Source organism: Notothenia rossii (genome assembly GCF_949606895.1).
Source record: "Notothenia rossii genome assembly, chromosome: 7".
NCBI lineage: Eukaryota > Metazoa > Chordata > Actinopteri > Perciformes > Nototheniidae > Notothenia > Notothenia rossii.
In genome coordinates, this window is record NC_136905.1 from 29,849,524 (window position 1) to 29,864,243 (window position 14,720).

General features: G+C 42.8%; 1 protein-coding gene across 2 annotated transcripts in view; it reads right to left on the bottom strand.

Moving 5' to 3' along the window:
• The window catches only part of macf1b (microtubule actin crosslinking factor 1b), a 47,239-nt gene that overhangs the window by 26,234 nt on the left and 6,285 nt on the right, over nt 1-14,720 (bottom strand). Inside the window, exons 1-12 of one of the 2 annotated variants that reach the window (XM_079694632.1) lie at nt 9,311-10,033; nt 5,367-6,103; nt 5,110-5,166; nt 4,808-4,978; nt 3,977-4,143; nt 3,704-3,863; nt 3,517-3,601; nt 3,025-3,269; nt 1,605-1,724; nt 1,378-1,485; nt 1,046-1,264; nt 473-676 (exon numbers count right to left, since the gene is read on the bottom strand). In XM_079694632.1, the coding sequence (XP_079550758.1) occupies nt 473-676; nt 1,046-1,264; nt 1,378-1,485; nt 1,605-1,724; nt 3,025-3,269; nt 3,517-3,601; nt 3,704-3,863; nt 3,977-4,143; nt 4,808-4,978; nt 5,110-5,166; nt 5,367-6,023 (2,193 nt within the window). In that variant the 5' untranslated portion in view covers nt 6,024-6,103; nt 9,311-10,033. Of the gene's footprint in view, nt 1-472; nt 677-1,045; nt 1,265-1,377; nt 1,486-1,604; nt 1,725-3,024; nt 3,270-3,516; nt 3,602-3,703; nt 3,864-3,976; nt 4,144-4,807; nt 4,979-5,109; nt 5,167-5,366; nt 6,104-9,310; nt 10,034-14,720 lie in introns of those variants that run through there. The other variant, XM_079694633.1, reaches the window with a different exon arrangement.

A 14,720-nucleotide genomic window follows, 5' to 3' on the forward strand; every position in this document is an offset into this window, starting at 1 on the left:
AATTTACTAAAAGTCTGGACAATTTGGTATAATATTAGTCAAATAAAACAGTAACTATTTCAGTAGTAAGTCAATGAAATCCTGTCATATTAGTCCTTTTGTCATGAAATTGTATTAAAAAGGTCAGGCCATCTGATTAATATTGTCCTAATATCCCCTGTTTTCGTTCTAAGTTGTGCGGTACAGCTGATACAATATAAAAAGTTACATTTATATTAAGTAAATAAATAAATACGACTGCTCTTATTGTGTGCTGCAGTTTAGATTTCACACGAGCAACACAGGTGACAGAACAGCTGCATCGGGAACATTTTTTATTTCATTTGAAGTTTTTATTTCTTAAGCTACATTCAGTCTCTTTTTTCAGTGATAATGCTTGTGATTTTGTCACAGTTGGTCATGGAAATAAAAGTTGTAGACAAATGTTGTCATACTTTGCATTTATAGAAATGTCCACTGCTGATATTCTTACCTGTGTGAATCGAGGTAAGGACTCCTCGAGAACATTAGCAGTCTCTTTGACCCGGTCTCTGATGGCTTTATGCTGCTCTTCTGCCTCCGTAGCCCTTCGACAGAACTCTTCCCCCTGAACGGGGTTTAGCTCTGACAAGCGTTTCGCCAGAGAGCATAGTCGTGCTATCAAGGGTCTGTGTTCAGCTATAGACTCCCTCAGCCCCTTTGTAGAAAAGAGAAAAAAATAAAAATTGTATAACAATGTAGAAAGCAGACATCCTTCAGAAAGTACCTGATTTGAGTTTAATCCCTAAAATTAGTAGAGGAAGTTTGAAAAAACAAATCCTGCGTTCTCAATTTACATGGCATACTTGAGAAAACAGAAATGTCATTATAGTGTAGTACACATGGAAAAGTAACCATGCCAGGAAGTAGATTAGACAAAGGACCTGTGCTTGAACAGAACAGCTCATTCAGCTAGAGGGAAATGGTGGCTGACTGTGAAGTATAAACAGGACTTCTTTGTTGAACTGGTTCAAAAGTTGATAGGGAAAAGCTGGCATTCTATTGTGGAGAGGCAGGTTTATTCTACCTGTAAAAGGTCCTGTTGTTCCCGAAATGCCTCGTAGCTAATTGTGCTTAGGGAGAGCTGGCCAATCAGGGTTTTAGTTTCCTCAAGCCAGGGCGAAACCTCAGCGAGGCCCTCTGAGAACTGGAGAAGAAGCGACTGAGCGTGCTCAAGTTGCAGCACCACGTGGGAATTGGTGGCTGAGGTGGTGTTGCATTGTTCCTGTAAGGCATCTAGTGGGGTCTGCAGAGAGAGGTGAAAGAAAAAATGAATATTTTCAACAATTTTGGACTTTAAACGTACATTTGTTCACATTATTAATGTTGGTCGCATGCATTGGAAGTGTAATTAAATACCTGCAAATCGCATGTTTCTCCTTCATCACTGTATGTCAGCAAGATTTCAGCAATCTTCACCATCTTCTCAATGTTGAACCTGTGTTGCAGAATCTCCACTGCTAAAATCTATTCAGGAGATAATCATGAAATTAAATTCCATTACGAAACATTGTGTAAACTAGTTTCTAAAACTTCTTTACACCTTACATTAACGTTATGTTTTCTATTCGTGGAAAAATACCGACCTTTTGCTCATAGAGTTGTTCTGCTATGAGCTGTGGCTCCAGATGAATACTTTTCAGCTTTTCAAGACTCAGCGCTGTGTCTCTTAACCAAGCCATCTCCTTCACCACTGCCTGTTCCAGCTATGAAGTATATACCGTATGTTAGCAAAGCATTAATGACATTTAATATATAAACCACTGTCTGTATAAAAACAGCAATCGAACATACACAACAATATCAGGAAAAATATGTATTTGTTTTTTTTAATATGAAGAGAATTAAGGAATGACATTTAAATACATTTTACAGAAGAGAGATATTTCGGCTAAAAGCATATTGTCTTTCTAAATTATTAGCAAAAAACATTGCTTGAAAATATAGTATATTATAATATAAATGTCCCAATAAATATTATAGCTTAAAGAGGAGAAAAAACCTGATGTTAATTTGTGTGTATGCTATAGCAGGCCTAAAACAATTGGCCAATAGTTAGCCTGCCCAGGTGCAAGAGAAACACAGGTGTAACTAATCACACTAAGGATGGATCCATCCCTGTATTAACATTATTAATCACACCTGTGTTTTTCCTTCAAAACATCTGCTGTAATAACATTACTTTACAGCAGAATTATAACCAAAGCAGGAACCATCTAAGTCCACTTAGCTATGATATGTAAATATTTGCATAAATATAGAAATGAGATGCATCTGCTGACTTGGAGCCCTTAACTAGGATAAATGTTACGGCCCGTCCACACGGCAGCGTTGCGTGCTTCAACGGAGATGCTTCCCATTCACTTTGAATGGGGTGACGTCACGCTTTGCCGAACTGCATTGTGGTTCCGTCGCGTCGTTTTGCCTCGCTTCGAAAGTTGAGAAAGGTTCAACTTTTCAAGCGTCGACGGAAGCTCCAGCCAATCAAATCGTGCGGCGTGCGTTGAAGCTTTAACGCTTCTGCCCATTCACTTTGAATGGGGTGACGTCACGCTTCGCCGAACTGCATTGTGGGAGAAAAGCGTAGCTTTTCTCGCGGTGCTCGCTGCAAAAGTTGAGCAATGTTCAACTTTTGAAGCTTCGACGGAAGCGTCAGCCAATCGAATGATATGCCAGTACAAGCTCTAGCCAATCAAACCGCTGCTTGTGTGTCCGGGGCGAGAGATTCAGGTGATTGGTTGTTGGTCTAGCTTCAGGCATGCCCGCCAGCAAGCTTTTTCTTTGAAAAAAAGTTACTTGCTAGTCAGCAAAGGCTGCATACTGAAACCTGATGTTAGCCTCTACAAACTTGGGTCTCATGAGATAGCATCATTTAAAAAAACAAACATGAATGCTAATGATCAAGCTAGTTAAAGTCAGGTAAGTTCAGGTACTTTTCATTGAAATAGTAAGCAACATTTCCAAAGCTTCTGAAGTGTTTGTTTTAGTATGGAGTGAGAATGTTACCCTCTGTTTTTCAGCTGCACATAGTACTGCATCTCCAGCATGTGTATGCACTCCAGCTGCCCCAAGGAGCTCCCTCTCGATGCGGCCCAGCCACAGGTGAAGGTCCTCCTGGCTAGAGGTACAGCGACTGGAGGCCTCCAGGGCCTGCTCCAGCCTCTGCAGGATGTCCAGACTGCTTAGATTTAGCACAGAGCAACGGATTCGCAGAGCATCCATCTTCTCCTGCACCTGCTCGGCTTCCTCCTCTGAGAGAATGGAAAAACCACAACCATTGGGCATGTCAGCTGACATTGTGGGTAAGAAAAACATTTTTTTATTTTACATTTTAATCAGAATCCATTCTAAATCTAATGCGTATAGGCTTTTATAATCAATATACTTTTTGCTGTGAAATTCAGTTCTGATGCTGCAGTTTTGGAACATTATGTATTTATATGCAACCGTGAACCATTCTAAGCCCTTGTCATTTTTACTCTATGTGAAAAACCTTACCTGCAATTGCTTCCATCAGATTTTGTCCGGACTTTTGTATTTTCCCTAGCTCATCAGTTTTTACTTGAATCTCTTCAACAACAGCCTAAAGGACAAGATAAAACACATCCAAGTTATTCTAAATCAGCATAATGCACATTTAATATTCTGTTCAATAAAGTTGAACCATACATGGAACATTTCTAACCTTGGCCCTGTCTGTGGCCTCTGAGACATATAGCATCACTCTCTCTGCATTCCGTAGTTCAGCTAGGGTCTGTTCCACAGATATGAGCCATTGCTGCAAGCTGTCTACACCTTCCTGGAAGCGTTGAGCCCTGGGCAGAATAAGCTCCAGACTCGCTCTCCTGCAACAAAAACATTTTCATTGATTACCCCTTTCAGTCATGAAGAATTGTGATATACAGTTAGCCTTGCCAAATGTAAATATGATATTGCCAATTGGCTAAAGGAAGCTGACCTTTGCTCTGCCCCCCGTTGTAAGGCCTCCCATTTCAGTTTGAGAGTGGAGAGCATGACCTTCTCCTGTTCCCCCTCCTCTCCTGGATGGGCCTCTACAAGCCGAGGGCCCTCCAACATCATGGAGTCCATACTACGCCTTCGGTCTGTTAGGAGGCGTTGCAGGAGCTTTAAAAGTACAAAACCAAGCTCAGATCAATCCATAACTCATGAAATTGAAAAGTTGTATTTATAAAAGCAGGAGTATATTATATGTACACCTATTACAAGAAAGAGAAACAAATCAAGAATAAGGACAAGGGAGAAATGTTTCAAAGGCCTTTGCGAAGACGCTTCTGTGTTAAATTAGATTAGACCTTTTCAGTTCTACAGAAAACTGATTTACCTTATATTTGAGGTATCGGAGGAAATGGCATTGCTTCCAGTAAGAATTTCAGTTATCAAAGCTCCATTGTTAATTTCTTTGCCTTTGGGTCAGAGTTAAGGAAGCCCTGTCTCGTGTGTCAAGCTTACATTGTCAAGAGCCAGGCAGGTTTCACCTCATCCAAGCAGCTCACAATGGGTGTGATTACAGCTGAAAGGTGAGAGACGTCCCCGCTTTTTTCATACCCCCAGGAAATGTACACAAAGCCTTACTGAAGAAGCTCATTGTGGCTATGAACACCACCTATTCACCGCTGAATAGAACTGTATTTAAATTCTAAAGGAAGCAGTTCAGTTTGTGAGCTAGGCTTTCTATAGGTATACCTTCTAGGTGTCGACACAGCGCTATAATATTCTAAAGTATTTTTTGGACAAGAAATCAGGTGATGTGATTTTGGTGATAGCAGACCTTTTGTTCTTGGAGCTGTGCTTTCACCACTTTGACCTCTGATGATGGGGGTTTCTGGTTGGCTGTGAGCTCCTCTATCTCGCAGACCCATGTGAGCAAAGCTTCTAGGTTTTGGAGAAATGTCTCAGGATCTGTTGACATATCCCTCAGTGCCAAAGATGATCTTGTTCCCTTGAGAGACACCATCACAAAGTATTAGCTGAAGTACGAATGAAAGAAAGTACTGTTTGCAAAAGATTCCAGGTGCAACTTGATTAACTATAACGTTACAAAGAGAGACAACGTTAAGGGGTAAAACATACCCTCCATCTATCCATGCAGGAATCTTGGTCTGAGCTTGAGTGTCCATCACTTTGGAGCTACAAAAATAAACACAGTCAGCATGTTGTTGCGATTCATAAAGTCACAGGACCCACCATGATGTTATACATTCAAAACATTTTCGTCTAAAGATAGAGCCTAGATGGGAAAAGGTTAGAAAGTTCACATGAGAACAAGAAAGGATGATATGGAAGATAGATGAGATTTGTTGTGTTTGAAAATCAGAGTTGTTATCAACCTCTGCAAGTTCATCGGCGGCACCGTTCAGGACTCTGACAGTTCTGGTGACAATGGGGTCCCCTCCCTTATCTCCAGACGGATACTCTACCACTTCCACAATTTCCGTAACGGTCGTCTCCGTCACCTCTGTCACCTCTGTGACCTCACGTGATGCCCGAGCCTTCCAGGACCAGGGGCTTCCTTCTCTAGAGTCTCTCCTCTGGAAGCTGGCCCTTCTCTCTGCAGCGTTTAAGTCTGGGTTAGCCAAGGGGGATCTGGTGAACTCCGGAGGCACTGTTATTCTTGTAAGTGTCCCATTTCGGGATGTTTTTATTGGAGAAGGGCTGTTGTGCCAGTCAAGAGTACTGGTGCTTCTGATTGTGGAAGCGGGGGAGCTGCGGAGGGGCTTGTCCGAAATGGGAGTACGAGTCCCCTCTTCCCTCTTATGATCAATGTTTTGTAACTCCGATTCACTCTCCACCTCTGCTTCCTTGATTGCATCCTCCCTTGCTTTGTCTTTGACTTGTATTGATACTTCTGGTTTGACCTCGCCATGTTGCTCCTGGGGCTGCCACTCTCTTCGTCGTTGGTAACACTCCTTCAGGAAAGCCTCGTCTGACCTCACATGCTTGGATTTCTGGCCCAGGCAGCTGGGCCTGCTGATGAGGTTACCCATAATCCTTCAGCCCAGAGGCTAGTGAGGTAAAAGGTGAGGTAAGGCCCCTCGGCCATGCATGCGGAAGATCCTTCAGCTACCTAAAATAAGACAAGGGGGCTCTGAGTCATCATGTGAACACATGTTCATTGTGTAAATAAACAAAAACATATATCCAACAGACCTTCCTTTTTTAAAGCACAAATTCCTTGCTTTAAAGAAGAAATACACCAATAATGATATTTGATATCAGTCCGATAGTGACTAGCTGGTTTTGTTATTGGTGACAACGTGCCAATGTGGTGTCGGATACTATTTAACTTAATAACACTTCAGTTCATTTGTTTAAAAACATGATTTTAAATCAAACACTGATATTGGATTTGAACCCAATGGTCTGATAGCCATGTAACATTATTTTGGATGTAACCCCCACTGCCTCCTAAAATCCAATATAAGACTAAATGAAACCAGTCCCTCACATATTTCATTTGCTAAATTTCTGTGCCATTGTTGCCCTTTTCTTGGCACCGAAAGACCAGAGGAAACTACAGCAGAGATACTTGGCTTGGATATTCCTTGTTTCTTTGTCTGCCTTCAGACCACATACACACATGCCCCCCCATCTAACTCACATCACCAACTGAAATATTCTGGGCTTGGAAATCAGTGTGACAGGCTTGTCGAGGATCCCACTGTTGGGCCTGGCATGCAGAAGCGGTGGCAGACAGCCAGCTCTTTCTCTCACTCAGCCTGGACCAGTCCTGGGAAACCCGCTAAGAATCTGATCAAATATGACAGCCATAAAAACGCAGACACAGCCTCATTTCTCAGGGGTGTTAATACGAAGAGGAGTAGGATCAAACTGTGGCATGGGGGCAGGAGTAGTTAGGACAACCGCAGCAATAGACAGCATAGTGTGCAGTATTACATTGTCTTTTTGTGGACAAAAAGGCTTAACAAAATGCTTTTCCATTATGATCGCCAATTGTAGATTATAGAATACAAGGATTTTCTCTCTCTTCTAAATTATTAAATTACTTTTTGTAATCAAATAATGATGTCATCAACATATTGTTTGACAAATATTTATATGTTTCTGAAAATACTCATTCACAGTTACAATTTCAAACTGTGTCTGCCCGTCTGCTTCCCCGTCAGCTCAGTACTTTCATTGTTTTGACAGAAGGGTTGAAGGTGAATGCAATTATCTTGGTCTAGAGGAGCTGAGGTGAGCCCATCAGGAGATCACAGGGAGGGTTCCTGTCGAGGCCGAGTCCTCCCTCTGAGGCGGGGTTGGACTGGTCCACTCAGAATTATACAGGTCACCTCAGGTCATGCTTGCTGACTAAAGACCTGTGGGTGGGCCAATATGGGTCAACAATGGGGGAATTGGGAGGTTGGCTCCTTAAGCTATCTGAGTAGGGTTTTTTTGTGGTTTGAAGAGGCATATTAATACTGCTGTATGGCTACCAATACATGTTAGTATTGCTGTAAGCAGCCACAAATAATGCTGAATATGCAGATCTCTCATCTTTGCCAGAGGTTAGACACAAAGACAGTCTGCAGCCAAGGAGAACTTAGCATTGTGCTACTGTCAATATCAACAACATGTTTGAATCAAATGTTATTATAATTTAGATACGGAGCTTTTAAGTAATTGAGAATGACCTAGTTTGATACGATGGCTCCATGTGCATTAGGCTAGTAATTACCTACATCATGCACGTCTCTGTAGAGCAGATGATGCAGTCAATGGATCCACAGGGGAGAACACAGTCAGATCAGAAAGTGGTGCCCAGACAAAGCCCCGGCCCCAGGATCAATGATTACTCAGTTAGCTCAGATCACTGCCCAGCGGTCTCCTGAGGAGGGCAGAGAGAGTGTCTGTGGCCGTGTTCGTATGGGTTAACAATTCAAGAGAGAGGGTGTGCCGTGTCTGGTTACTGCAGCGCATGTGTGGTCGTCTGCTAAATTACACAGTGATCTCACAGCAATGTATGTGAGGATATGCTGAGTAGTATTATTAGAGAGCACATGGCAAACTACCAAGGATATGTTATTGAAAGATAATATGCCAATATAAAAAAACATTTCCATAAGACTGGGCCATTCAGATGGTTGTATACAACGTCTTTACAGAACGGCTAGTTAATATCAAACACATTGCAACCATACTGTAGCTGACATAAATTAGATGCCACTACCAAATAGTTATCCTCCAATCAAATTAAACCATAGAAACCTTCACAATATGTTTTAAGCCTGATATCTGATATGCACCCCCACTTTCTAGCATAATGATACTAGACAGCTAACCAGGGAACCACTTCAACTCGTATTGCGGGTGACCTGCCCATCCCATTACTTAACCTATTTTTGAAATGGCCCTTAATTCAGCCCAGACCTTTCTCTGCTCTCAACACTGATTTATGATAGATAACCACAGTCCATTTCGTGATGAATAGAGTGGTATAGGGTCTTCTCCGTGCCTAAGAAATATGGAAGAAAATCCTCCTTGTAACAATTGGTCGATACATGAATTCCATATTTGATCTATAAGCTTATCTTAATTCCGATTCGGGACACACAAGCATGCATTTTAAATATTTTGATCACCTTATATTTCATGATACTAATGAAAAGCTCTAATGTCTTACGTATTGCATTGATTGACACACTTGATATATAAAGCATAGTGTGGTTTTTTTTAATTAGTAGAAGAACAATAACCATCAATCACAACAGTATAGCCCCATAATGTTGTGTCACTCCTGTGCATCTGCCTCTGTTAAGGGAGGTCCTGAAGTAGTAATCATGGTAGTGGTCCCTAATCAAGGATGGCAGCTGTGCATCCACCCATGAGACCAATAACATTTTAAGGTGGATATTGTACAAGGTCACACGTTTCTCTCTAAGAAAGGCTACTCAGGCGAAATAAAGCTACAGTGTAGAGTGAAATGTCAGCATGGTTTTGGGAAAAGAGTGGCTGAAAACGGCCTACTGGGGTATTTTGATCTGAATCTTTAAAAAAAATCCAAGCAGCTAGAAGACTGTTGAAAACAAACTGTTGAACGGAATAAAATACTTACATCCAAATGAGCCATTCACACTATTGTCGCCTTTACTGGAATATTTCATTGCCTTTCCACAATTGTATCTTTCATTCATTCCGTTCGAAAAAGTGAAGAAAATCAAATTTGAAGTCACAACTCACATGGCTCCAAAGTCCAAAACAAGACTCTCTATATCCACTCCTGTGTTACTGGCAGTTTTGGCGGTTTGAAGCTTGCGTGAACCACACTTACCCTGAAGCACGATTGAGCCAAACCGCATGAGTAAAGGAATCCAGCCGGTCCTCAGTCACCATTCAAAAAGGGGGATAAAGGGGTGAAAAAAAAATCCAGCTTTGTTTGAGCATCCTTTGAACGGCCTCCCGGCTCCAACATCCCAAACATGAACGCTCCTCACACACACACATGCATACTCTCCCAAACTCACACTCAATCAAGTCCACTCATTCACACATTCCCACATACAAACACACTTTCTAAACCACTCACACATGCCCTGATAACTCATGCTTTTCCGTTGCCCACAGTCACAGGCAAACAATGTCCTCCTCTCCCCTCTCAGTGCACCCCTCCCCTCACTTCACTTCTCCTCCCACCAGCTCTGCTCCTCTCCGTTTCTTCTTTGTTGTGCGAGCTGTGATAGAGGAATTCCTTCCTTGTTATCGCCGCCGATGGGATAGTGCGCCCAGATGGAGACAATGTATTCCAACGGCTCAGTTGAACTCCCACAGTTCCCAGCCAAGACCAGTTTTTGCATGGAGGTCAGATTGAACCAGTTTCCATGTAACGAGAAGGCGCTGGTAGTATTCTCACCAGCACGTCGGCTGCTCAGGTTGCTCCTGTACCAAGCAGCGAGGCGGCAAAGTGCCCCTTTTACCTTCCCCAGGCTTTTTCTCACTCTCTCTCCCCCTTCTCATCCAACAAAGCCCCTCCTCTGGGCCCGACTTCGGCTCAGAAACTCCATGCTGCTTCTGCTTGAAAAATGGGATGGGTGGGGGGCAAAAGAAGGAGAGTTTTCTAAAGACCCCTGGGCCGCCCTTGGAACATTCACATGTTAAGTGACAGCTGCCTCAGTCCATTGCCTCTCACGATGGCGAGCGAGAGAAGTGCAGGCTACAAAAGACGAGACCCACACCCACACCCACCCTGCCCTGCCACCCACCCACTCACACATTCAACCCCAACCCCCTTGCATCCCCACCCCCCTTCCCCATTCAGAGTCAGTGCTGCAGTCTCCACAGCAGCAACAAAGACGACTAATTACTGTAAAACATCTCAGATTACTTTTCAACTCAGTTCCAGCCATTGCTAGCCCAGCCCATAAACAAAGAGGCTGGAAGGAAACACACAGAAGAAAAAATAGAGAGCAACGGGACGATAATACAGAGTGTTTTTGGCATGGGAAACTAAAGGAAGGACCCCTATGGTGAAATGCTATCATGCCCCATTCAAAAAGTCACAACATTTGCCTTATAAATGGAGAACACCAAGCATACTGTATGCAAACACAATTACAGCAACATTTTCTGTTAAATGGTGTTTATTCAGATATGAACAACACCAGTTTTAATACATCAGACACTTTCTTCATGTCTTTGTAAATTACATAATATGCAGGTGCACTGAGACCCAACAAAGGCATGCATACAGGTAACAGTCTAACAAAGAGTGTTTACGCCCCAAATCCTTTCCCTCTCTCTTATCTCCAGCCAACCACATAATCAACCAATCGACTGATCCAGCAAATGCGTGCATGCATACACAGTACACACACACACCCACCCACCCACCCACCCACACAGACTCTCTCACACAGTTCTGCCAATACACACTGTACTGTATTTGTGCAGAACCTGCCCCTTCGACTACTCCCTAATCCAAGGTCACCCGTTGAGTGTTTTGGATTAGTTCAACAAGAATACCTCTGAAGGAAGCCAAACTTACGATTGGCTCTTCAAATAATTATTACTAGTTTACATTTATGCAAAATCTTTTTACATAACATATATTTGTCTTTGTCTGTGTATTCTCTCAGCCAGAGCAGTCAGAGATGATCATATCTAATATGGGAAGGAGGAAATGTGCCCTACTGCTTGCATTCCCCTGTGCAAGTACATATATGACATCATAAAATATCACAAAATCAATAGCACTCGCTTCGGTGTAAAGTGCCTTCTGTGATACATGTAAGGGGAACAATTTAGAACCTGTCAATGCAAACTTGGTTTATTCAGTGTGAGATGTACGCAGTCCTGATTTATTGAGTCTGGGCCACAGGATCATCATGTTACTTCATAAAACTAGACGACAAGTCTACGGTCATGCCAGTGGACCTGTGAGGTTCATCCGATCACAGTGGTGATTTGAGCTATGGTAAAATGCAGTTCTTCAACATCTACTAAACTATGTTCACTCAGTCAACCCTTAGTAAGCATGCTTACTTGCCCTGGCCAACTTGTGGCCCCACGCAAAGTTATATGATGAGGCCCTCTGCGTCGCGAGCGTTGGAGGGGGTGCTATTGGAGCCTCGCAGCGGCGAAACTGTGCCGCATCTACACTCAGTTGAGGCTCCCTCCGCTAGATGAGGCCCCTGCGTGATCTGCGTGTAGGGAGGGGCGGCCTTGCCTACTTGTGTAGGTACTGTATGTTATTTTTCTTAAACCAAGGCATTGGTGAAATTAGATTTTGGCTAAGAAAGGCATTAGAATGTTTTCTCGAGGGACCTTAAAGTATTATCGGCAAGTGGTATTTGTCCTCTGCAAGGCCAAACAAGACCATCCTCCCAAACTGCCGTATTATGAGCATGTGCAAGAAGTTTATTATGTCCAATTTTTACATTTTTGTTTGTAGGGGGCATCTCTAGTTAACCTACTCATTATTATGGAAGCCGTGTGAGATCAGACTGGATCAAAGTTATGGACTAACATTTCAAATACTGCTGCAAATTTGCTAAAAAAACATGACATTAGGAAATTGTTCAAATAGTTCTCATCTGGTAAAACAGTCTATCTTAGCTTTTATTATTAGCTTTCAATACTTCAATGAATGGGCACTAAAGATGCTGGTGGTGGTAAAAAAACAGGCTATTTAGTTCTGCTTTGAAGCTGCTTCAGGTTCTCAGAGCCATTCTTAGCCCCTTACATTACTGTCCCATTTATGACCCCCCACCCTCCTCTAGCTTTAATTTATCCAAAAAGTGAGAAGAAAAAAAAGCAAAGGCGATGAGGAAAAAGGAAAACTGAAAATGCCTGTCACTGTGGCCGACCTGTAAAGAGAGAACATTGAAAAGAACGCCCCCTGTAGGGTCAAGTTATTTAACCCCTGAGTACTTCATTGCTGATGTAAGAGTTCCCACTCTCTCATGAATCACACCAAAGCCTGTATCTCGCATATACAGTAGTTTAGAAAAACGGTAATCATAATGAACACCACACTCACACATTGCTGCTTGGGTCACTTGGAGAGCTAATGTCTTAAGCTGTTTAATGAGCAAGTAAGGCCCACATCCCCCGTCCCCTCTTTCTTAATCTGAAAGGAGCTGGCAGTGATGAGGCACCACTTTTCCAGGAAGACATTGTTGTCAAACCCCGACACCTGATCCCGGCTTTCAGCAGCCTCCAGTCCCCTCTGAACTAATTAAATGATTTCGCCAAAAACCTCTCTTCTCCATTTCACGGTAGGTGCACATAGAGCCTGCACACATTTTCTTAAAAAGTGAAGAGCTGGTGTAGTTAAAGAGCAGCTGGCTCGCTAAGCTATGCATTGTTGCAATAAGCTGCTACAGGCAAGAACAAACAAATAATACTCATCTTTTTGTCAGCAGTGCTTATTATCCTTCCAAAATGCGTGTGTTAATGGAGTGGACATAGGTTGGGAGACGGAATAAAGTGAATTTCCAAAATGAATGTGATTTCCAAATCCAATGGGGGCCTAAATTTGATAACAGATCCCATGTACCAAAGAAAAAAATAGAGGCCTGTTTCCCCCTTCCACGGCTATTTCAAGCTCTCTGCTGCTTTTAAATTAAATAAGACCTCAATGGCTCCTCTACAGAACATGGTAATTACCCCTCTTCATGAGAAATGAAAAAAAGAGGGGGTCCCTTTTTAAAGGGTCAAACCAGAAGCACCATTCATCACGCACACTGTCATTTATCACCAAAAGAGGCTGCTTTTAAGAAAAGTATAAAGGCTCATGGGTTCCCTACTGGGCTGCCTGGATGCTGAAAATCACAGTCATGTGTGTGACGAGGGTTTAGCCACTTGGGTATAGAAAAGCTCAACTCATCTTCATCATCATGGTTGATCCAACTGAGGATTTACAGTTCACATTTTCAATTGAACACAGGAAGGCAACGACAATAAAGTTAGAGGCCATTAACCCTGATAAAGTGTGTGAATCAAAGCATCTCTAATGGGAGATGTTACTAAGGTACTATAGGATGAACACTTATTTGACACACTAAGTTACAGTATAGAAAAACAATGGATGCAACATTTACTTCAGTCTGTAGATTAAACATGTTTACTTCACCGCCATCATCAGTATTCATTTGTCTCATGAGGGGACTGGATGAAACAATGCCCTCTTTTTCCCTAAAGGTTATGACAGCATTCAGAGAGCCCTGGATGTTTACTGGCTGTCAGAAACAGAGAGGAGAGCATAATAGTATGTTATCCCTCACCCCTCTTCCTGGGCCTGTTTGTAACTTGTGTGTACACAGAGTATTTGGGATGCAGCATTTGCCACAATCCCAGGGAGACCAGATACCTTTTAGACCCCATTTACACGCAAACGCACATGCACACGAAACGCAAACGAACCGAATACGATATCAAAAAAGTATTCCGTTCACACGAGGCCGCTCGAAAGCGCTGGATACGCTGTATTACATATGCCGGGCCTGTAACTAGCGCCGTAACTTCCGCCACAAAATACACCAAAAGCAGCGAAGAAGAGCCCCGAGCATGGTTGCCCATCTGTTTATGCCCGCGGTGGACTTAGCAACATGTAGTTCTCCATGTCCACTTGTTGCTGATGGTTGTGGTAGAGGAGCTGTAGATGTTGCACTAACATCATAGCATGGTCAGTAGTAGTAGCTACTGACCATGCTACAGCAGTGAGCAGCAGAGGTGGGGAGAGGCGGGGCTATGGCTAGTTCATCGTTATCAGGAAATGATCGTATAGGACGTACACACAGAGCTGTTTGCTCCCCCAGAGCGTTCCGGTTGCAGATCTATCCACCTTGGGACCCGTTATCATTTTCGGGGTCCGTTTCCGCGTTTCTGTTACGGCCTCGTGTGAACGAACGGGCTATACGAAAGAGAAAAGTAGCGGGAACTTTTGACCTCGACATGACAGTCAAAGGGAAGAGATGTCATGTTTGACTTGTCAATGTGATGTTCTGATAAGCAATGAATTTCTATAGAACTGGATACTATCATTGCCAGGAGAGGGTAGTGCTCTGCAGAGGAGGAGCTACATTTACAAACCTTTTTAATGATATTAGCAAACAAATGTTGCTTAACCTGGAAAAACCCACAACCTCTCAGTTACATTTCATGCTTAAAAGCTGCCATACAGAATGTAACTTGTCACCTTTGTTTAATTCCCTAACAAGGTGATATCACGATGTAACGCTGGC